Below are 24,360 nucleotides of genomic sequence, written 5' to 3' on the forward strand. Positions count from 1 at the left end.
CCTGAAATATAATGCATATTAGTTGAGACAAATTCATACAGGTTTAAGATGGTAAAATTTTTCAGAACTTTAGTGGCCACTAACACATTTGGCTGAAGTTCAAGTCACTGATTTGGCATTTGATGGCTCTAATGACCTTTAAATTCAAAAGTTGCCTTTAAATCCCAGTCACCTGTTTGGAGTATGAGTAAGAAGGTATTTGTTTTTAGAAACTCCTGTGTTTCAAATTGTCTCATCGTTGTCTTGGAGAGCCGTGGTTTTGAGGTAAGCCGAACTATTGCCTTGAACAGGCAGTTTTAGAAAAGGTAGACTAGGCTGGTGGGTGGTAAACTGGAGACAGTGAATTTACTTGTGCTACAATCAGTTGTTTTCCTACCCATGTAGCTGGCTTTGGTCCCCCCCGTCTTCAACACAACTTGCTTCCCACCCCTCCACTCTTTACATTTTCCTTATGCCAAGCAAAAGAAAAGGGAGAAATGATAATGGCAATGTGGTGTGATGGATGGTGCTTATCAGAGCAACTCTGCTGAGCTCAGTCCCCTTGAATCTGTGTCGTGAATGTTGAGTTTCCAGACTTGCAGGTTGTCTAGGAGCTGATGGCGCTGCTCCTTGGGGAGGGCTGTGTTGGGCTGCATTGTGACTGGATAAGTCTGGCTTGCTCTTGGCAGGGAAACAGGAGTCCCACAGGAGAAGAGAAGGGCAAATGGATTCCAAAATGGTGCTAAATGTGGTTGATGAACAGGGTAGGAACTTCAACTCTGCTGTGAGATTGTTGAAGACAGTAGCATCACCTGATTCTGTAGGCTTTGTCTTTGAAAAATCAGACTTTAATATTAAAAATGTCAAGTTTGGCTAAAGGAAATGCTAATTGTTTCATATGCAAAACTGATAGGCCAAGCTTTGCATCCTAGACTGTACTTAGAAACTGAATGTATTAAGAATTAGCAGTTTTATTCTATGTTCATGAATGAACTTTTAGTCTCAGCTTACAGTTTTCTTATATACTTCAAAATAGACTGATGTAAAGGAAATAGTTGTTTCAGGTAAATTTACAAAGGTAAATAACAATCTATATTCATCCTTAAAATATGGCCCATGGGATTTCATTCACAGAAGTACCAATTTGGACGACTTGACATAAGTAAATTCACTTACTTAAATATTTAATTTATAACTGTAGCTGCCAACTCAGTATCGAGTCAATAAGTTGTTTTCTATAGCTTTGGCTTTAGGTTTTTTTTAAGCCATGGATCTTTATGTAGCATGCCGTACACTAGTAAGAATGGCTTGCAGAAATCTGCTGTGGTAGCTTACAGTGAAGTTAAAAACAATAATTTATCTTAAAATGTAGTGTGATAGTTTGGATTCTGGCAGGCTTCCCACGTGGGAGCCCCCTACCCCGAATACGAAGGTTCTGATGTAAGAAAAAGGATGTCAAAAATTAATAGTACGTGACAGATACTTCATTTTAATCTCTTCAACAAATGAGTCGTGGTATGGCTCACTGGTAAGTCCATGCATACCTGGGCACGCTCCTGCACAGCAGCTATGAGGGTTTTAGGTTTTTTCCACTGCTGGCAAGCTGGTGGTAAAGATGAATACTTCATCTTCATGTGTGCGTGGTGGGGATTTTGGAATCAGTAATACTGGATTTTTTTGTCCTGGTGTAAGTTGGTTTTTGTGGCTTTGCTCCTGTATTTTGGCAGCTTAATATTTGCAAGATCTAAGGTCACCCTTAGGGGTCTTGCCTTTGGAGACAGGTTTGGCTGGGACAACTGGCGTAGCTTCCCCCCCCCCGCCTGCCCTGCCTTTTCTTCAGAGGCAGCTGTCTCTGAAGGCGGTGACTTGTATGGTCTCCTGAGCTGCTCTTGGTGAGAGCCTGGCATGTTGGTGTGAACCAGATGTGAACAAACCTGCTTAGGAGCAGACATGTCTCCTCTGTGGACACAGAAATTTCTGTTTAAGCCAGGCGGGATTGATGTTGCTGTAGTCCAGTCTGTTTCCTTTAGTGATGCGGCACTGCTTTGGTCTCGGAGAGCCAGTACAGCCAGGCAGGCAGGTGCTAAATCAGTGCTAGAGGAAAAACAAAATATAAATACTTGGTATAGCTACCTGAGTGTCTGAGGGTCAAATGATTTCAGGTGCTGGATGCAAGAAAGGAAGACAGGATTGTGCTGCTATAAAGAAAATGAGGCAGGAGTTCAGCCTGGGTTTGGATTGTGGCTTCGTTGCTTGCTAGGAAGAAAAACTTGGCATTGCTGCTTTTATTAATCTATTGTAATTTTTGGGGAAAAAAGCTTAAGAATACTTAAAGAGAAAAGGGAGATTCCACTTCAGGCTAAAATAACTGTTTAGTCAGTCATACAGAAATGACAAATGCCTCCCTTCCTGCCAGCGGTTTCGTAGTCTGTTAACCCCGTCGAAGACTCTCTGAGGTCCCACCGTCTCCCTGCCACATGAGCTGTTGCCTCCGTGACCCCAACACCAGACCTCGTGGGTCTCATGCCGCTGACAGAGAGGCTTGAAGTTGGGTCCCTGTGAGTGGGTGCTTGTCCTGGGGCCAGGGAGGTGGCAGGGGTGCAGTGGGGAGGGGCTGGGTGGGACCTCCCGTTTTCACAACAGCAAAACCTGGGCTTGGGGTGGAGTCTGGAGCTACCAGGTGTGATGGGGAGTGGGTGCACCCACCCACCTGCCCCCTCATCCTCTGAGCCTGGTGTTCCCGTGTGCTACGGGTGGTTGGCTGAATGTGAGCTAAAGATGGGTTATTTCAATAAAGATCAGCCTTTCAAAACCTGTTTTATGCTCAGTAGGCAGATCTTTTTCAGCCTAAGGTGAATATCAGGTGCTTTGAAAAGATCCTTTTTTTTTAATTCATCCAAGTGAGTGAGTTAAGGAATTATCTTGCATTTTATTTTTACCCTTTAATTTGAAGTAAAGCAAACTATTATAAGATGAAAGCGTCTCTCAGCTGGTTTGCCATTTCACAGAAATAAGTGAATTCTTCATTGAGAGCAATTTCTCAGCTCAGCGTTTTGCTTTTTAACTATGGCGAGGAGGAATAGTTGAGTTAGGCCTGTAGTTTCACACCTTAGTACAAACCAGGACTGAAAACAGTGTAAGTTTGCGATTTTTTTAGAGAGGTTTAACCTTTTCGGTCCAAAGTAGCAAATTTTTGTGTCTATCACTTAGCTAAAGTAAAAATTTCTTCATCAAGTTAGCATGAATTTGGGTCCAGCATTCTGATGTGGGTTTGTCTTGTTTGCGTATCTGGTATTGCCAAATATGTTTGAAACACAAATGAAATGGATAGAAATGCCTGGGCATAAACATACGCAGATTTTTATTAGAATGGAGAGCAGGGGTAAGGTTGCACCCCAATGTGTCTCTACACATATAATTGAAGTGGAGCTATGTTAAAACTTGAGTCCCCGTTTTGTTTCAAAGTACAGTCAGAACTTTAAACTGAGCCAGCTGACACCACAGAAACAAACAAATTAAGAAATAACACTGAATTAAACAAATTTTGGGCTGCTCCGCGCACAGCAACCCAAGCATACGACTTTGGCTGCAGTACAAATTTAAGCTTAGGTTACATTTCAGTTGTTAAGCCTTCATTTGAATAAAAACGTGCTTTAAAAACTGCCCTAACTTGTGCTTTGCATTTAATTTTTGGTTTTGGAGTTTCCGTTGAGATGTTTTTTCAAGCTGTTGCCACAATCTTTAAGTGGAACTTGATTCTTGTAGCAAGATCAGCTGAGCCTTTGCGTTGCTTTTGCAGTGAGTGGTCTTCATACAATTCTGCTGGCTGGATAAAACTAGAAAGCAGAAGGTTGGTGGTTCCTCTCTGCTTTTGTATAAATAGTTCTTACTGTAGCAGCATATTTAACCAGTTGTATTGGTGATGATTAGCTTTGCTTCTATTGACTTTTATAAACTGTTATAAAGGTACATTTAAAAAAAACCCCAAACCTGTAAAGAATGACCGTCTCTGAAGTTTTGGCGGCTCCGTCTGCCACCTGGTGGTAATTTTGAGTATATGTGTTGTGAAAACAGCCACAACCGAAAAAAGCACCAGGCTGCTGCTGTGACCTGCATGTTTTTATATATTCTGTGCATTAGTTAGAGGCAGCTTTCAGGGACGCTGCAAGCTAGCAGAAATGTTCGTGTAAATCAGTGGGGTTGAATTCAGCTGCTGCTTTCGGGTTTTGCTCCACAAGCTGGCATGAATCACAAAGGCAGGTTATGTCCTTGACAGACCAAGTTCTTTTCATGATAATTTAAAAACCTTAGCTTTTTGGAGATTTTTTTTTAGTATGTCAAAACTGAAAACTTTCATAGCTTACACGCCTGAGTGTGTGTGTGTGGTTTGTTTTTTTTTTTTTGTGAAATGGCTTTTAGTTCACCACCATTTCAAGCATTTGGAATCTATTTAGGATTTTACAGTACTCGGCAAAAATATTTTTGAAGGACTCTTGTATTCCATTAATTCACTTTTAATTAAGAAGTTGAAACAACTATTTATGTTCAATAATGAGTATGTTTGTAAGTAAGCAGAGCGTGTTTTTTTCCTGAGAAAAATGGAAAACTGAGGTGACCTAATGGCCATAACCTGATATTCTGATTTTATTTTTTTTTAAATTGTTTTCTGACTCTTTAATACTGCCTGACTGGAAGTGTGCAGTGTCTACTGACAACATATGAAAATATATTCAGCTCTTTTAACTCTGCGGTGCTTTTTTGTACCTTGCACCATTATGGAGAATTTAACTGACAGTGGTGATGCTGGTTATTCGTTACTTAAATTTCAATGCCAAACTTCTGGTGCTAGAGGGAGCTCTTTCCTGCTAGACACCCACTGGAAAGGTACAGCTTAAAGAACTGGCTGCAGCATGCTTCTCAAACAGTTGTCTGATTTAATGCCGATGCGCATCAGCTTCAATGTTATAACGACTGCTTGCTTTGACAGGACCCCACTGCCTGCACCACTGGTCTGTTTTCTTGCTACCGTTTTTTTTTTTGCAAATCAAAAGAAACCCTTTTGTTATCTCTGATGAAATTTCTCCCCTTTGCAGTTAGCAGCCATGATGGAAACACAAGTAAAGATTTGTTTAGGTTTGGGATTTTTTTTGTGTGTGGTTTTTTTCCTTCCACTCCCCTTTTTTAGATCTCCAGGTGCAGATTTGAGAGGCCAGGAGCTCCACCATATGCCGTTCCTGTTGTGGGGTCCTATGGGATGTTGTATTTGCAAATATTTGACAAGTATGCTTATATTTTGAAGAGGGATTATTTATTTTTTAAAAAGTGTTCACTAAACTTATCTTGTCTGTTGCTTGTGAAACTGGTCAGAATGACACCCTTTGGTGACCTTAAATGCATTCCCCCTGCTTTGAGTCATCTCAGCTGCATTTCTCAAGGAACGTAACCTCTGTTCTCTGCTGCTTTGTCACTAGGTTTGTGTCACCTAGCAGTTATGGAAACCAAATGTCCACAGATCCCTTTTACCATGCACTTCCACTTTTTAGATCTGTGGATTCTTGTAAGCCAGAATCTTTAATGGTTCTTTATTCCTCTGAATCCTTTACTGCCCACAAAATCTGTGCCACTCGAAAGAAACCTCAGTGCAAGCTGGTAGCAGAGGGTTATTCTCCTTCTGTTCTGTGTCTGCTTGCTGCTAGACACGCTTGTGGGAAACAAATTACAGGCGCACCTTCAGGCCAGGCTCTTCTCCATTTAAGGCACTGCTGTGGGCATCTGATCCCCAGTGGTCCACTCCCAGCTTCCCACTGCAACCGGTGGCTTGTGCAGCAGAGGCTGGCATGTCTGGATGAGTGGCAGCGGTGCCACGGGGCCTGTAGAGCTTACCCTGCCGCTGGCACAGGGCTCCCAGGAGCCTCTGGTCGCCCCCAGCCTGTCTGCCAAGTGAGCAGGTGATTGACTGCAGCAGACATGTGCTTTCACATGCTTTTATTAGTATTTTAAAAAATGGGGCATAAAAGCAAGTGACTACTGTATTTTCCCTTCAAAGCCTTCTATGTGTAAGGTCCCTCCATACTAAACTATGCATAATTATTTGTGTCCTTGATGTGTCCTCTGCTCCTTGCAGGAGGACCAAAGCCTCTAGAGGGCAAGGGAGCAGAAGGACCAGAATAGAAGCAAAATCGCAGCATTTTGGCTTGTGCATTTCTTTCACTTCTTCAAAGTGATTATTTTGCTTTTTTCATTATGAGAAAAATATGTCCTTTTAGATAGTGAAAGACAGACATCTATTTAGTCTTAACCATTGAGTGTACTCCTGGTATCTTTTCTGATCTGTAGCATGGTTTAAACAAATACAGTAACATTTCTATGCTTAATGCATTTAACTAGATTTTATTTTTATTTTTCTCACTTAAATTCAAGTTTACTGTGTGACTTCAGTTGTAACGCCTTTGCCCAAATACCACATATAGAATTCTTTCATTATGTCTGAAAACGGAAGGATTTCTCTACTTCACTGTTAATTCTAAATAAACAAATACTTCTTAGTGACCAAATCTTTCATAAATTTATAGCATTGATATATTCCATTACTTGAAAACATTTTCTTACAGCAAGTTATGAGACTGACTGATATTGGTGTTAGTTTGTTCTCAACTTTGTCAGCCTCGGCTAGTGGTTGAGAGCCACTGCTCTGATTTTTCAGTCAGTTGTGGATAATATGTCATCTCGTAACTAGCCTGTTTAAAAAATGGATAATGAAACAGCATCAAACCCATAAGGCAAAGTTAAATCATCCTAGAGGTTGTGGGCTGAACTGGAGTTTTCTCTTAAGTGCTGTAGTGATTTTAAGTATAACAATAGCAAAGCCTCTAGGCTGACATGAGTATTTCCATAGTTGCATTTTGGAAGTTTTAGTCTTGGATGTTGTTTTCATATCTCTCTTAATGTTGTTTTGTGAGGTGGATATTGGAGGTCAACAATGGTGAATGTAACACTTCTCCATGTATTTAGGATTTTTTATTATCTAATGCCAATAATTTCCTGTTCCTGCTTTTTTCTCGTTTAAGCTTGTGATTTTCCTTCCATTTGAAGATGATTCAATTCTATAAATATTTATGTACAGTGGGGTATTTTGTCAGACTATTTTGTCTTTTCCCCTGAACATGAAAAGACCAATTTCCATGAGCTTGCTTTATGGAATAAATCAAGGGTTTTGGGTACATTGGCGTTGGGAAGCAGGACATGGGTAGTTGCAAAGTAGCTCACTGGAATTCTGGACCAGGCATGTTTCCTGGGCATGACTAATGACAGCACAAGCAGAAAGGTTTCTGTTTGTATTTTCCAATGTGGACATATCATCATTCCTTTCTCATGTTGGGTTCCAGTGTATAATCAAAGGTATTACTGCAACTTGCTTTGAATGTCTTGTAAACGTATTATTTCAAACATCCCTGCTGCCCCTATTAGGGGAGCTCTGGATGCTTTGCAAAAACAGTATTTTGACAGTTTGTACCAAACTGAGAATCCTAATAATGTTCTCCTTTATTTTTGTAGGATTTGGAGATTGTGTATTCCTATTTACATGGAATGGAAGCCTTGTCTAATCTGAGAGAGCATCAGCTAAGGTATGATACTTTACCATTAAAAACACAGGTATGTTAATACACTAATAAAGCAAAGGAACAGTAAGTTTGGTAACTGTACACTACTGTTGTGTACCCTACCTCAAACTAAAAGCTGGCTATCACTGCATCCTTTTCTTCCCTTCTTTATTGTCGTAACACTTTGTCCTTGTATGTCTGCATATGTGTATCCCTATTTGTTCCTTCTGATTTCTATTATGGATGTGTTTGTTTTCTTTTCAAACTTTCAGACTAGAAGTAAATGCTTTATTTACAGAGTACAAGTTCCAGTCCTGAAAGAAAGTCCATATATAGTCCAAATAATTTATTTAATATAATAATTATGAGAGCAGAGTCTGTTTTTCAGCTTCTGTTTCAGTTTGTGCTTGCTTTCTTGTGGGAGATTTAGATGAATTATGTACTACACATGCATATGATACTTAGTAAAAAACTACTAATAAATGTCATCTACATATTTTATTATTAAAATGCTTCATTAAGCAAACAAATACAAGTAAAAAATTCCAGATGAACTTCCTACTTTTTATAGAGACTTGTGTTTATTTGATTTTTTTTTTCTGAAGTAATTATTTCAGTTGTCCTCTCATAAACATCTTACAGCGGAAGTTTCTAAGGGTATTTGAACATCGGTGTGAGGCTGCCAGGTACAGGAGGAGGCCGGCACATCTCCTGTATGCTTTATGGGAGGAGAGGGTGAATTACTGTTATTTTGCATCCTGGGGTTTGCCAACGTTTGCCGCATCTGAAGATGCTGAAGCAACTTTGACTTGATTAATGCTGGTTTAGCTTCTAATTTCTGGCCTCTTGCTTTGTCATTCTGTCAGAGTCCACATTCCTAAGCCAATATTCTGGGGTTTGGAGGAAATAAAAGGCGGCGTTTTCTTTCTCCCAGAGTGCCCAAGACACATTTTGCAATGTGAATGTTGACTTCAAAGTAGTCTCTGTAATGACTTCTGCTTTGGAAGGAGGCCATGATCATATTCAGTTAAAGTATTTTGTGTTGTGCTATTATATGCAAGACTTTTAGCACGTCAAGTTTTGCATAGCTGGACTTGAACTGATGTTAACTTGTTTACAAAGATCAAAGTGTGCACATATGGTTGTGTGGTATGTTGATGTGTGCTTTTTGGCTTCCTGTGCAGAATGAGGTTCTTGCTGAGGAATGTGTGGAACTCAGGCTTGCTCTCCCAGCACAGTGAATTCCTAGAAGAGAGCTTCTGTTTACAGTACCATACATGGAAAAGGCTGGGCTCCCAGCAGATGTGGGACAGAAAGCTTTTATAGTATCCTTTAGATACAACACTTCTTGTGGTGGTGAGATGCCACAAAAACCTCTGAGATGCATTAAAAACTAGAGTATGAAATACAGCTTCTAGTAATGAATAACTTACCTTATGGCTTGCCGACAATCTCATCCTGAATTTATTACAGTTTTTTTTTTAACTGTTAATTAAAAGCCAGTGTTGACCAGAACTAATTCAATTTTTTAAATATTTGAGGAAGCAATCTAGTTTACTACTTGGACACTGTAATTTCTAACGCTTCCAGTTTAACACAAGAATTGAAACACTTGGCTCCCTTCTGTAAGAGGCATTTGGTCCCCTATTTCTAATAACAGGACCAAAATGCTGTCAAACTCAGACAGTGCCAGTGGTGAACTTGCGTGACTTTGACAAGAATGTACTTCCTTCGCTCCCAATTCAGAGGGGAACAAAAGTTGATTGTTAAAGTGATTCTGTTTCCTGTAACTCCTACTCTTAGATGGCCCATTGCCCAGCATCGTTTTAGACCAGTAGGGCACAGACTATCCTTGAGCGGTATTTTAGTTTTTAAATGACTGCTAGCAGTGACTCTTCTTCTGGTGTCTTCTCACTAGTAATCTGATGTCCACTCTCCCCTTCCCTCTCAAAACAGAGGATCAGAGAGAAAAGGTGAGGACCCAGGACGCAGAAGCAGACAGTAGCTTTTTGGTGTTTGTAAAGGATTTTGGCAAGACCTGATTTTATGGTGGGCAATGGTGTCTGAAAAAGAGAAGGTTCTGTCATTCAGAAAGTTTTTAGCTGTGCTAGGAAGCAAGATTTTTTCATTAGCTGAAATTTGTATACAATACGTAATAATTATATACAATACAGAAATTGTCTATGAGAAAAGCTCTCAAAGGTGCTCCAAAGAGTGGATCTCAAATACCGCAATGGGGCAAAGGCCGTGGTAGTAAAACTTGATTCTTTTTTTTTTTTTTAGCAAACAGATTAAATTCTCAATTTTTTATTCAGTTCAGGAATTACCAAAATACCACTATAAGCCTGCCACTTCTGGACAGGAAAAGCATTGTTTCTTAGTGGGCTGAACTAGTAAGTAAAATCTTGAGAGAGATGAGTGCTGAGGTAACTGTTGTAGCAGCCTGTTGGCTGTTGAAAAGATCTAGGAAATAATGGGAAATGGCAATAAGAAGCCTTTTGAATGTCACATCAAACCTGGATAAACTCTTCCAGGCCTCAGATCAACTTTTTTGAGATGTCTTGCCTGAGCAAGAATTCTTGAGCACTTCTGTCTGCTTAGGATATACCCTTTCAGGCAGCCAGTCATTGGTGTGCTGAGGTTCTGATGATTGATCCTGCAAGGAATAAGAGGGTTTTTTTCCCAAATTTAAATATAGTTCCTCATTTGAATGTTCACATGAGCCTCTTAGGCAAATCTCTGTCTGACTAACTGTCAAATAGTCTTGGTGTTTGCAGTCTGCTTCAGAGCCATAGAAAGTCCAAGGGAGGCGGTGGGGTTTGTTTCCTTCTCCTTCCTTCCTTCCTTTCTGCCCCCGCCTCCATCCCTCCCAAGTAATTTACAGGGTCCATTTCCTTAAGAAAATAGGCAGAGATAACCTGTTGATTTTTTTTTTTTACACCAAGTTAACATTGCATTTCCTAATACGTGGCAAGTTCTATTATAATTGCTCTCTATGCCACATTTGTCAGGAAGACAGTGAATGCAAAAGTGCTTTAATCCTCCCTTCTAGTCAGAGGATTTTCCTGCAGGAAATTTTCTCCACTTTGAGCCCTCTGGGATTTAAGCATTAAAATCTTATGGTAATTTTTAAGTTGCTGAATTTCAGCAAAATGAGAAGCTATCTATTGGGCCTGACTTGAAAAAGTGATCCATTTTTATAACGTGGTATCTCTGATTAGTGTTGCATATCTCAAATTTCCATCCATTTCTGAAATTCTGAATTGTTTCCTTAAAACAACTTTTATCAGATCACTTTATAAAATGAGATCAGTATCATTTTTACCAGTTTTATAGAAATCTTTTTTATGGGAGCAATTACATCTAGTGTCCTAAATCAAATCTGATCTTGGATGAACTAATAACTTTAATGCTTAGATTCAACAATTTGTTCGCTTTAATTTAAAATCAGCTTAGCTTTAAATTGATGGTTAGTTTCTGCAAGTGCTGGAGGCAAACGTGGAAATGCTGACTAACTTTAGAAAGTGAAGTCTTTGACACCGATACAAATCATAATTAAAAATTACTTCTTTCCTTCTCTTTCAGACTGATGTGTGAAACTGTTAGATATGAAAGGCATGAGGCAAATGAAGTGCTGTACTAGTAAGTATTTCTGCTTCCTTTTGTGTGATGTTCAAATAATTAATTCGTTGTAAAGTGTGTTAAGGACAGTGTTTAATGCCAACTCCCTCACCCAGCGCGCAGTCTGTAAACATAAACGAGCCACTTCATTTTCATGGTCAAATAGTGGAGAAATTTGCTGGTGCCAGGGAGGGAGCTAACAGTGACTCTTGCTTGGTGATGTGTGTTGTATTAATTTTTGTAACCAGTGAGATTATATAGAATTAGGGGACGTGGGATGTCTTCTCGTTAGAGTAAGTTGTCATTTAGTCTCACTTTAATTTTGTCAAATTAGTAGTGACCAGCTTCTCGTACCAGAGGTGCCAAACTGACATATCTAACAGAGCTTATAATTATCAGGGATGTGATCTAATGTCAACTCAGGTTTACAGGAGAGATCTGAGGATTACAGTTGCTTTGTTTACGCAAGCAATTTATTGAAACAAAAGGTTTATCAGGTTTTCACTTACGCCCCTAAACCAGACTCTAAATGCAGATTTTTCTGGGTTGTTATTTGGATATTTAAGCGTACAAAGAATGCACCTGTACGCCTTCTTTTATACATGTGTAATTTTTCCTATATTCATCATCAAGAGGAAGATGTGATTGAATGAACTTTAATGCTAAGCCCTGACCATTCAGCAAAGTTAAATTAATGTTTAATGAAACCCAGTAATCAGTTACATATGGGAAATGCACAAGGTCAAAATCTATAGGTGGATAGGTAATTTTAATTAGACCAATTTAATCTTTATTCATCTTACAGACTAATTTGCTAGTGACTGGTGTGTTGATTTGTCCTTTTCTAGGCAGTTGTTTGTGTCCGTTATGTGTGCTAGAGTTTTTCTGTAGACCCAACCAATATCTTGGCTCATTCTAACTCTTGGTTTGAATTTGAATTATATGTTGAATGAATCAAGGCTGCTAGTTATGCATATACTCAGGCAAAAGTTACCAGGAAATATGTGCCTGAGTGAATACAATCTACAAACAGAAAATTGGGAAATCTGGGTTAACTTGAAGTGCTTTTTGCAATTCTTCTGCACTGATTTCCTTTGCCACTCCTTTCATGAGACTTCATCTTCACTTTGATTGTTTGCCTGTCATTTCTATTTACTCGCTTCTTGACATTTTTTTTCCCCATGATTTATTCAGTAGATTTGATGGGCAGTTTGGCAGTTTCTGGATACAGATGCTAATGCAAAATGTGCTTGCTCTAGCATTTCACATCTCTGATTTCATGTTTAATGGGCTAAACCTGAAAGTTAACATGGAATTTTTTATTAAAAAAATAAATTTAAAATTCAGTATTTTCAAGCCAGAAATATATGTTCTGTTACTCTGAGTTGTAGCTTTACATTTTAGTTTAGTGAACAATTTGAGATCCACTTGGTAAGAAATTCCCATGGAACCTGCAGTCTAATTTCAGTGTTCTATTTTTAGGATAATGAACTTGGAGGAATCCTTTTTTTGTTTCACAAATTCAGCATATATATTGAATTCTGTGTTTTAGAAGGATACGCCCTCCAGTTTTACAATATACATGTTTGGAAAAATTCTTTTGAGTACTACAGGAGATAAACCATGTGAGAGCCAGGTTAGAATCATTCCACTCAGTTATGAGCTATAGGAAATGAGACTGGAGCATACAGCCTAGTCATTTTTTATTGAATGTGCCAGAATTTATCGCTTGGAACTTTGGTCATGAAGGCCAAGGCTTTAAAAAAAGCATTAAATTTGAACCCCTAGTTACAACTACTTTTTTTTCCTCAGTGATGGTATGACTTGCATTGAAATCTGAAATTGGGTGCTAATCTTCTGTGTTCATTAAAAAAACCTATTCAAATAGCTGCAACTGTTGGAGCTGTTAATTGACCTGTGTGTGTGACCTCCTGGAGGCACAACTTAATGTCTCAACGCAGATAAGCTAAATCCTTATCCCTAAATGCTAACGTGAAAACTAATACAGTTACTCTGTTTATTTGATTAGAACTTTTTAATTGTGAAAATTTTGGTCATATCTGCATTGTCAGCTGTACTTTTAAAAAGGTAAATTTCTATTGCATGTATGCAATGCTGAAAACAATTATCTGCATTCAGTACAAACATGGTAAATTTTTTTCCCACCATTTAAAAAGTTGTTAATTTTCATAGTATCTTTATAGGTGGGGTTTTTTTGCTGTTGTTTTTAGCCAAAGGGATAAAATGGAGCACGTTGTTTAAAATTGGCTCACCTCATCTGCATTTACTTTACTATCAGCGGGTGTGCATGGTAGTGACAAATTCTCAAACCCTACGGCCATCTCCCTGTTTAAATGGAAACTGGGTTATTGAAAGTGGCAGTTCAGCTCGAGTTAGTCTTCGTTTGCCAGTCATCCTGCTACATTTGTTTGATGGGAAGTTAATGATAAAAGGGCTTAAAACCTACAAGGAAAAATTTCATAATTGAGGTTTACTTGACACATATACCTGATTTTTTTTTTTAAACTTGCTACCTTTATTCAAATTTACTTAAAGATCCAATTGGAAAAAAATTTTCTCTTTGGTCACTTGATAAGTCGTTCAAAGAAAAAAAAAAGGTTTTTTTCATATCTGCACAATAGCCATTCTTGACGTTTCCAACAGTAAATTTCCAGTTAGCATTTTCTCTGGAAACCAAAGTTTTAGCAGATTTGTAGGAGGTGTGTATACCTCTTGACAGTTGAACAAAAGTTTTCAGATCAAAATTTAAATGTTTGTTATGACAGCAGAGAGGAATCTTTGGCAATGAAAGTTTTGCTTATAAGCAAATAAATGTGTCTGTAATAAAAGGAGCTCCCCCTGTCCCCCGTCACAGAGGGGCTGTATGTGGTTTTCAGCCATGCTGTTTGGTGTTTCTGTATGTATGCATCAATGGTGTGTGGCTTACCCTTTCTGTAAAGAAGTGTTTAAGTTTTCTGTATTTTCTTCTCTAAAGATACTGGATTGGCAGAAAATATCTTAAGTTTTGATGACCTGATGTCTGAAGTCACTTGATAATAAAGCCTCATGTGTTTCTCAGTTGCTATGCTGTAGCAAAACTTGTTCTTGTGGTCGCAACTCTTTAGTTTCTGTGCAGTTGAACTTGGTGCTAACTTAGCTGTGCTTATAATGTTTTTAAAAATTACTAAGAAAACCCCAAGTCATATTCACGTAAAGTGAGTTTTTTTTAGAGAACCTTCCACTCAAAACCTGATAGGATATGTGCTCCTACCTCCCACATGTCCCTTTTGAGAAGATTGCAAGACATTTATTTTGGCATTAAGCTTTAATCAGTAACAGATTTCTCAGTCTGTAGCAATTTTAGTTGTATGCTAGTGGTTTTGATTGCACTGATTCTTAGAAAAGGACAAGTGGTTAAAGAGTAGTAGTTGTCTTGGACATTTTGAACTGAATTTTAGTGTTAATGTCTACAGCTGGAAAAAGTTCTTGTCTAATGTCAGTGTGTTTGCTTTTATGTCATTCAGTTGTGCAGACTTCTGTGCTTTAATGAAATTCAGTGTTTTCAGAGGTGTGTATTGTGAAACGAAAGGAGAAGGCATACATATAAACCGTAGATGAGAGAGAAAAAAAATTACATGTAAAACTGAGTTATTACTACAGAGAATGTCCACTGAAATGAGAAATAGCAATCTCTTTCTAAATTACTGACTGTGGTAGGCAGGGCCTGTAATAAATAGCTGTATTTGTACAATTATGTTTTGTCTTGCTTTTTGCCGCCTTCACCACTTGACAAACAATCTGATCTGAAAACCTCCGGCTGTGTTAAGACTGTGGTGCTTATACTGGGGGAGGAGTGCAGGGGAAGGGAAAAGGGGATGAGAAGCAGAGAAGGCTACAAAAAGGATAAAGATTCATAACTTCAGCTACTCTTTTTGGATATTTCCATGTTTGGTACCAAATTCTCAGGCCCAGTAGCTGTTATACCACCATCCAGTCTTAGCCAAGTTCTCTGAGTTACATCACTGTGGCAAATCACAAGATCCAAAATACTTGTTTTGGCTTCGCCATGTGGCCTTCTCCAGAGCTGGCTTGGCCCAGCTGTTGAAGCCTGGAATGAATGATTTCTGGAAAGGAAATAGAAAAGCATGACTCTCTGGTTGCTACTGAAATACTTATGATTTTTATTAGATGAAAATGTTAGCATTTTTCATGGGGTAGAGCGAAATGTTTAAAAAATGCTGGAGGGCATTGGCTCTGCATAGCTTTGGGACAGGTTGTCTTAGAAGAGGCTTGCCTGAAGGCACCAGGAAGATGGGCTGGGGGCAGCAATTGGCAGGGAACTTACAGATGCTCTTCCCAGGGAAGAGATGTGCTGTCTTCTGCCCAGGTATCATGCATTACACAAAAAGTCAAGTGGGATTTTGGATGTAGCTGTAAAGTGTCTGGGTGTGCCTTAGCTCGATGGCTAAGCTGTAGTTTTATTTGCAGCTGTAGGTCTATGTAGTTAATATACAGTAGTTCTGTGCAAGGACAGGTGAGAAGTAGATCTATGAGTAGTTTTTACAACTGGAAATACGAGAGTTAAACTTTAAGCCCTACAATAAAAGTGACATTTAGCAAATTCATGTTTTGTTCACAGTAGTGTATTCCCCTGAAGACCCTCAGGAGGATAGAGGCAGTGTGTACAAAACAGCAAAAAGTGATGCCAAAGTTGCCTTCTGTTTCTGCATAGCCTGACTTAATTGTGCAATGATGTGTGACAAAAATGAGCTAAAAGCTGCTGCTGTAGCTATTGGTGCGTGATTTTTAAATAAAACAGCTCTGCAGAGACCACCTCACTGAAACTTGTGTTCTGATGCATCCATTTGTATTATGAAGGAGTGCTCTTATGTTCTGTGCACATTCAAGAAGTTTTATGATGGTGGTATCATAGACCCAAATTCTTCTGTATAGATAAGGTACATGTAATCAATAGCTATATATGTCTATATCTTACAGATATAAAACCTAAAACCTAAAACGTTACGGAGAGGAATTATTAGAGAAGCGTATGAGGATCAAGCTGATGTTTCCACTAGTGATATTCTGAGTTATCAGTAAAATGATTCTCTTTTATTCTTCAATACTTTACTTCTAATCAGAATTTCTGATTTTTGGACAGGATGCATCTGATCAGTAAGTGCAGAAATGTGACCCAAGCCTCCATGTTTCACTGAATGCTCTTGACTTCAGAGAGCCCCTATAAAAGATTTCTTCCTTGGCTTTGTAGAAATGAGATACTTGGGAAATTATTTAAAATGCTCTGAATAAACAGTAATCTCAGAATAGGTGTTTGAAGCATCTTTTCTGGGTCAGCATCCTAATTTTCAGGTAGACCTCTGCTGGCAATATACATTTATTCTGCTTGTGCATCCATAGGTTTCTGTGGAAGTCATGCAGCAGTGTGTTTAACACTGCCGCAGCAGGGCTGGTCTCTCCTGTGTTGTTGCTGTGTGTGGTGTTTTTTTTTTTCTTAAAGTATTCCTAAATGTGTATTGCGCCTTCTGATAGTCGGGCAGTTGCCAAAGTAGCGTTGGGATGGTGCCAGTTCTGCACTGCAGTAAATCAGGAACCTGAATTTATACATTGTGTTGTGGATACGTTTTCTGTGGGGAATTTCTCAGGCAATATGTATCATTAAAACAAATACATCCAAGGACTTGGCAGTTGGCTCCGTGTAAGCAGAGACTGAATCAAGGCTTCTTAATAGTGTCAGTGATAAATGTTACTCTGTTGGCTTTGTGTAGCCTGTTCCAAATTTCTGTGTTAGTTTGCCCTGATTTTGAGACTGCTTTGAATGCAGACTAAGGTTTTTGTAGAGATTTTGTTTTGTACCTTCCTTACTGTAAATGTTTCACTGAGGGCTATCATGTTTTTGTTGTTGTAATTTTGAGAATAAAAACTTTGATTTTTGGAGAAATATTAGAAGGGTATAAGATTTAATAGTAGAATTGTCTTGATTGACCTCAGATTATTTTGGATGGAAGATCATTTTATTTTTCTACTTGTGTCATTGTTTTCTTGATGATTTAGGAATTTATCTTCTGATATCAAGGCCTAATTCGCTGAATAAGTTTAATACCAAGACTTCAATGACAATAGGTCAGTTAGCTTGGGTATGTATATTTGCATAATGTTTGTATTGATTGCCTGTTTAATCAGCTGTTTTAGACTAGCACTCTTCAATAATGTCTGATTTGACTGAATTTTTTACCGATTTTATTTCAAAAATGGAAAAGAATACAAATAAATGAAGTAAACATGCTTCTTATTATTTGTTTTCCTGTGTACTGAAGAATTGTTTCCTGTGGTCCCTTTCTTATTTCCCACTCTTGTGACCAGGAGACAAGACATCAGTTTTGGTCTTGTGTCCATTAGTAAAAGATAACCAGGGACATCAGTTGAAATTTTCACTGAAAAGTGATCTTAAAGTGCATATTAGAAGTTCTGAATTCTGAGCTACCAGTGTGATGACTGGATATGTATAAGATTTTTTCTTACATTTAGAGTAAAGATTAGTTATAAGAACAAACATAAGTTTAATATGTTAATCTTAAAAAAAAAAAAAAAGTATTTGGAAATTTCTGTGGCTGATGCATTAAGTACTCAATCTGTTTTACTTCTATGTTTGGGATGTACCTCTTAATGTCATGAAGAGCATCTAAAATGCTCTGGCAGATGTTAGGTAACTGCTTAACTAGCTTATTAAGGAAGGTTATAGACAGTGCTGACAATGTGAGTAAATGGTTTTCTGATTATTCTGAGTGTTACCACAATACAGTGCCAGTGGGCAGGATCTTCAGGCAATGAGATGTCTACCTGAGAGAATCATTGCACTTGAAGATGTTTGACATCCCTAGGCACTTCAGGGCTAATGTCTAATTGTGGCAATGGTTATTCAGTTAAACAATAAACTACCTATAGCTTTCAGCAGACAGAGGATAACAGAAATGAGCAAAGAGAAACAGACAGATTAATCTACTGAAACAATATCCTATGGAGCATAAGCTTGCAGAGCAATGTTCTTTCTAATTTCTTCTTGTGTGGTGCTTAAATGCCTGAAAGAGGTCCCAGTTCTGACATGTCAAATTTTCATTGTTTCTGTTCCTTTCAAGTGGTGATCTGGGAGCATGAACAGTGTCTGTTCTGAATTACTCTGTGTTTACTTACTGAAATTTATTCAATTTTCAATAACATTGAGCATGATTTTATGAAAAAGTAATCTGCTAGGTACGTCTTGGTTTGTAATATAAGTTTTTATCAAAACAGGTACAAATGTTAACTTGTAGGCATGGTACTATATCCAGTCTAAATGTAAGTCTTCAATGAATCCTTTAGTGGTTGGAATTTTAATGATTTATGGAGAGAATAATTCTAACTAGCTCTTTCACAACCAAGAAATTGTTCTTGCTGATTTCATGACCTTTTTATGAAGTAACTTGGAAAGTACCTCTGAATTGGAAAGTATTTCTGGATTATGATGTTTGACTTATGTTAGGGGTCCTGCCAGCAACTGGTGTTGCGGGGCCATTCAGTCCAGTGTTGGAGGGAGAATGACACTGTTATTTTTAGGTCTCTGGATAGACACATCTCCTATAAAAGAAATCCTAAGCAGTAATTATATGGAAGCCATTTCCATGCTTGTTTCCCTTGAGACCTGCATACTGCTTAGCTTTTTTCAAGTGCTGTTCTAAAGGGTTGCCTGAGAAACCGATGACCAGAAGGTGGTGAGAGCAGCAAAGACTTGTGTTCGGCATGTACTTTCAAGTCCAGGTGCTGAATTTTGCACTGAAGTGATGTCTTATTTGACAGAATTAAAGCATGTTTGACAACAGTCATCACAAAGACCTGCAAATTCTTGCCACTGCACGTACTTGTTACCTCAGTTGAACCAAATGCACACAAATAAGAATGTGGTGTTTATTCCAGAGGTTTTAATAGTGCTGCATCTCATCATGATGGAGAATAAGAATTAAATGGATTGCTCTTGTTAAAATGTAGCTGTTTCGAAATAAGTTTTAAAGGAAAGTGATACATCAGGATTTGTTAGGATAACAAAATATTTATGATATATAATTAGAAAATAAAATTTCAGTTTTAAGTAGTCTATATGTAGTTAGTTGGGGATCTGGGAATAAGAAGCTGCCTCTTCCAGTAGAATAAATAGCTCACAGCGTGAAGGGTTTGATACAAGTGCTGAAGACTTTGAGAGAGCCTGCAAACTTCTTGGATCTTGGCAGTCTGGACATTTATAAATGCTTCCTGATTTTTGAACTTTGAGTACCTCTGAGGTTGCAAAGAGTAGTCATGTGCTGGAAAAATGTGAAGGCTTTAGTCTGAAAATACTGTCTCACCTTATCAGTGGTGATGGCCTGGTGATGCAATCATAGGCTAATGCATAATTATGTAACTGAAGTTTCCAAACAGAACAGTTAGAATAACAGCTATGAAGTTACTTTGCAAAGTTCTGTCTTCAGTTTTTTGTGTCATTTTCAAAGCAGAGAAGTGTGCTGTCTGGCTGCAGGTCGTGTTGTGTAAAAGGGCTACATCAAGGAAGCTGTGGAGCAAAATGCAATGGGAAGGCATTGCAATCCAGTCTCTGCGTTTCCGTTTCTAGCTCCTGAATTCCTGTAAATCAAGCTCTCTGCATTCTGGGAAATTAAATGGAGATTCCCCAGGAAATCCCCTGCTGTCAAAGGTCCTATAATAGTAAAGATTTAAAGTAGCTCTGTTTAAGTTCTGTACAACTAACAAGTGCAGATTATGAATAAAGCCTGCCTATTGGTGACTGTTTTGGTATTGGCTTTCAGTTTTGCACCACTTTAAAGTTGCTGCTAGAAGTTGCATATTCTGAAAACCTTGTCAGTAGGTAGCTCTATCATAGCAGTTATAAGAGAAGAACGTTATATCTTGGTACCTGAGTCCTTTTGTTGTTGTCTTCACGGAATACAAATTTTATATTTGGCTAAAGATTTCTTGTTCTTCTGCTTCTTATCTTAAGATTTAGGCTCTTTCCTCTGCACGGCAATCAAATGAGTCGAGTGCGTGTAGACGTATGGGCATCTGTCTAACCCTAGTGTGCTAACACGAGTTAAAGTTGTAGTGCAGCCGATGTCTTGAATCTGGCTCTAGGTCCTGTTGGTTAGGTAAGGAATGGATGGAAGTTTGTCTCCAGCGTTTCACTGGGGCTTTTGTTGCCTTTAATATAGCTAGGACAGAATGACTACATGTATTGATTTTGTTCTTCTGACTGCCTCTTAATGTGTGACTTCTGGGTTGACTTAGTTCTGATTCTCTGCAGGATAAATTGCGTGTGTCATCCTACTTTCTTGGTAATCTTGTTTTCTGTAACTTGGAAATGGATGTCTGTGCTGCATTCGGTAGGCAATATGACTTTAACAGTCCTGAGTTTCATCAGATGAATATGCAGAACAGTAGATGAGCTGAAAAAAAAAACCCAAAACAAACAAGCCCCCACCAGTCTTACATATTTGAAGCAATGTGCTCCATTGATTGAGGCTAACAAGTAATTTCTTGCCTGCAAAGATGATCTGTGAATGCCTGCTTGGAAACGTGCAACATGTTCCAATAACTTCTGATTTCAAGTGTTTTCACTCCTGTACATGCAGCCTTGCAAGACTGGAGGGAGGGTAGGGAGAGGAACTCAAAACTAGGTAGAAGTGTGGTTTGCCTTGCCTGGGTGGGCTTTGCTTTCAGCCTGGTGTGGATTGTTCACTTTACTTACCGTCCCCTAGTGTCTTGACAGCTCCTGCTGCTGTGGTGGTGGTGGTGGTGATGAGGGACAGCAGTGGCACCCGTACAAAACTATAAAGATCTTGCCTAAGTAAATGTCAGCTTGACTGAGAGGTGCTACTGGACCCTCCCCTCAAGTGTCCCCAGACCAAAAAAACCCAAATCTCACTCTTAAGGATACCTTTGAGGGGACATCATCAGCATCTATTTTGCTTCAGCTAATTCTGGGTGAAGTGCTTACACTTAATACCCTTCTGCAAATCTGATCAGGGATGTGTCCTGTCCACAAAAGAACCCTTTTTAGCACAATTTGTTGTCATCCCTTTGACAGAAGAAATATTTAGGAGGACAAGTACAGTTTCTAGATACTGTTGTGGACTACCAGTGCTAGGCAGTTTTCTAGCAGTGGAACAAAACTCCATAATTAGGTTTAGATTTATTCTTTAGAATTCAATTTTGATGTTTAAAAACAACGTGTAAAATGTGATTGCAAAGAAAACCTTTCAAATATGGGTACTCTACATAGGATAAAATGGTATTTGCACGAGACCTCGTGTGGCTTGAAAAAGTGCTTTTGTAGTTCAGCATGGGCTTCTTTGACAGTTCCTTCTGTCATTCATTACAGGCAAAAAGCCCGGAAGAATGCAAAATGCATTGTTGAACAAATGTCAAGCATAGTACAGAAAACATGGAAACTTGATTGAAAGCCATCTGAAGTTTGAATAGAACTGTGGAAAGCCCGGGATCCTTAAAATGAAAGAATTGCATGTGTGTTTTGTAACAGCATTGTCTAGCAAAAGCTGTCTGCCAAATGGCTGCTTTGAGGCTTAATTCTGAACAACTTAAAGTGTAGCAAGTGTTGAGAAGTGCAGGAGTTAAATATATTTTCATATGAAAGAAATAGATCAGTCTTTCATTTGTCTGTGGTTTTTTTTTCGGAGGGGAGCATGTGTGTTCTGGAGGAAGGAATGTATTTGCTATATGCATAGGCTTTTTTCAGATGTTTTGTTCAAGACTAGTAAGAGACTGGTAGCCGTAAGAATGAAGAGAATGAAAATCCTTCAGCATTCTTTGCTCTTGAAGACTGTCTTGGAAATATTTATGATGTTCTGGATGGCAATGGAAGTTTAAAAGAATACGCAGAGTATTTTGAAGATACCTTGAATACAGGCTTGTCCTGTAGCAACCTTCTGCTACTGTGACACAGCAATATTGACAATTTATTTTTTAACTTAGATAATTAAGGAATTGAGTCCAATAGAATTGTTTTGCACAACATGATGCAAATACCTTAGAAATCTAACATGACTGTAAGAATAAAAAGTTATCAAAGTATGCGTAAAGCAAAAGGGGAACCGACCCAATCAGATGGTAATCCTGAAGTTTGATTTATTTTTTTAATTAGCACTTTCAGCTGTCAAATGAACAGATGCTTCTTTTATATATAGATAAAGTATGATGTTCATGACAGGTAAGTGAGAAGGAGCAACGACTGTTGAAGAGGTAACTTGGAGAGAAAGTGGATAAACCTTTGAACTGGCAAAAAAAAGATAAAGCTGAGTTGGATGATTAACTGAGTGAAAAGTCATGCTGTGAGTGATCACGTAAGAAAAATGTAAACTGCTGCAGTTAAATGTATAATCTCAGCTGTTTGTTAAATGATTGAAAGGGTGATTCAAAAGTAGCATTAAGATGAATTTGAATATTGAACATATCAACTGATGCTTTTTGAAAGCCAGTGGCTGCCTTTGTCTTTGGAGATAAAGATCTCCAATGAGAAAAGATAGCTACAGGTGATTTGACAGAGGGATTTAAAATAGTTCAGCAACTCTTAAGGGCGGGGGGAGAACTTGTGTGTTACTACATTCACAAAAGTTAAAATATTTTACTATTGGTTTAAACACTTTTTCTAAAATTCTTGCTTCTATTAATTTATGCTTGGAAATGGCTTTCTGTAAAAGTATAAACAGATCTCCTAGGTTACTTTTGCTTTAGAGTCATAAAGCCTGTGGCCCCAGGTGAGGTTCTTTTCTGTCAGACTTCCCTTTTATGCATAGGCAAACTGCCAATTCTTAGGAAAAGGGGAAAAAAAAAAACCACAAAAATTCTTATGTGATAATATAACACACTGTATTCCACATGGAAAAATTATAATTTCCATCCTAGTAGAGTTACTTCCCAGAAACTTGGGAAATCACTCAGTCTAACAGCCATTGCTGAAAATGACTGTTAGAAAGTTTCAACTATACTAATTAGTGCAGATTATTTGTATTTAGACTGGCATCTATTAGAAACCAGAAACAACAAAAAATCCCGAGATACGCAGTTCAGCAGCAATGTTGGCTATATGCCTGTAAGCTTAGGACTCATTTGGGGGGAGGAGTGTTTGAAGATGTGTGACTTAACTCAGGTGCATGTTTATGCTTTTGAGAACAATACTTTCTTTTGAAGTAGTGGTTTTCTTGAGTTTATCTGCTTTAACCTGGTTCTCTGTACTTAAGTACAACATTGATTTTCCTAGACTAACAACTTTGAGGGCAATACAGGTCCCTGTGAGAAGCAAGCATGTGAAGCACGCTTCAGAAAAGGGAGCTTGGTGCAGTTCAACTATGTAAATCAAAATGGTTTGTTGTTTTAGCTGTGGCACCATGATATGGCTTCATTTCCATTGCCTATCAGTATAAAGAAGTATTTTCTGAAGTGTTCACGTTGAAGATGTTAGGTCTTCACTGGTGAGTGTGTCTTCAGTGATCAGGTCATAGGCTGGTAGAAAAGAAATACAGGCTGCTTCAGCTTAGTTGGTTCTTGTGTTCTTGGTCATAGGTCGTGCCCTCAACTTCTTCTGTTAATTCTCCATGTTTCCAATGTTTGTCCTTTCTCTCATTGTTACATTATTAAGTGCAAAATGGAAATAGAGCACACTTCTAGATTTGATACTTTGCTGTTTTTCTCTCAGCTGTTTTAGGCCAGTTCCCTCCCTCTTTCTAACCTCAGCTTTCCTTTTAGAAAGCATAATAGAGTGTGAGTGCCAAGGAAACGGCGCTCTTGAGGACCCTGCTGTGTAGGTACTTCTTAAATTGAAGCTCTTCAAATGAAAAACATGCTGCTAACATGCACGTAGCTTACTTAGATTTAAGATGGGGTTTTAATACTATGCTGTCATTGTCATTAAAGGATGTGGGCTGTTCTTGCTTGAAGTTAAAACTAAATGTTGCTAAAGACTTGAGGTATGTAATTTAAAAAAGTGAAGGTGCTACAGGTTAATTAAGTAATCTGCATCTCTTAGTGTCACTAGGGATGTGGTTTTCAGATAAGAATACTCGTGCAGTTCCTAACGGTGTACTTGAATCCAATTAATGAGTTTCTT

At 38.4% G+C, this 24,360-nt stretch overlaps 1 protein-coding gene across 9 annotated transcripts in view; it reads left to right on the top strand.

Annotated features, from left to right (window-relative positions):
• Window positions 1-24,360, top strand: part of RAPGEF2 (Rap guanine nucleotide exchange factor 2) — a 190,209-nt gene that overhangs the window by 53,248 nt on the left and 112,601 nt on the right. For all 9 annotated transcript variants that reach the window (XM_075091045.1, XM_075091044.1, XM_075091040.1 and 6 more), the window contains 2 exons: window positions 7,534-7,604; window positions 11,166-11,222. In XM_075091045.1, the coding sequence (XP_074947146.1) occupies window positions 7,534-7,604; window positions 11,166-11,222 (128 nt within the window). Of the gene's footprint in view, window positions 1-7,533; window positions 7,605-11,165; window positions 11,223-24,360 lie in introns of those variants that run through there.

Source organism: Phalacrocorax aristotelis, chromosome 4, assembly GCF_949628215.1.
Source record: "Phalacrocorax aristotelis chromosome 4, bGulAri2.1, whole genome shotgun sequence".
Taxonomy (NCBI): Eukaryota; Metazoa; Chordata; class Aves; order Suliformes; family Phalacrocoracidae; genus Phalacrocorax; species Phalacrocorax aristotelis.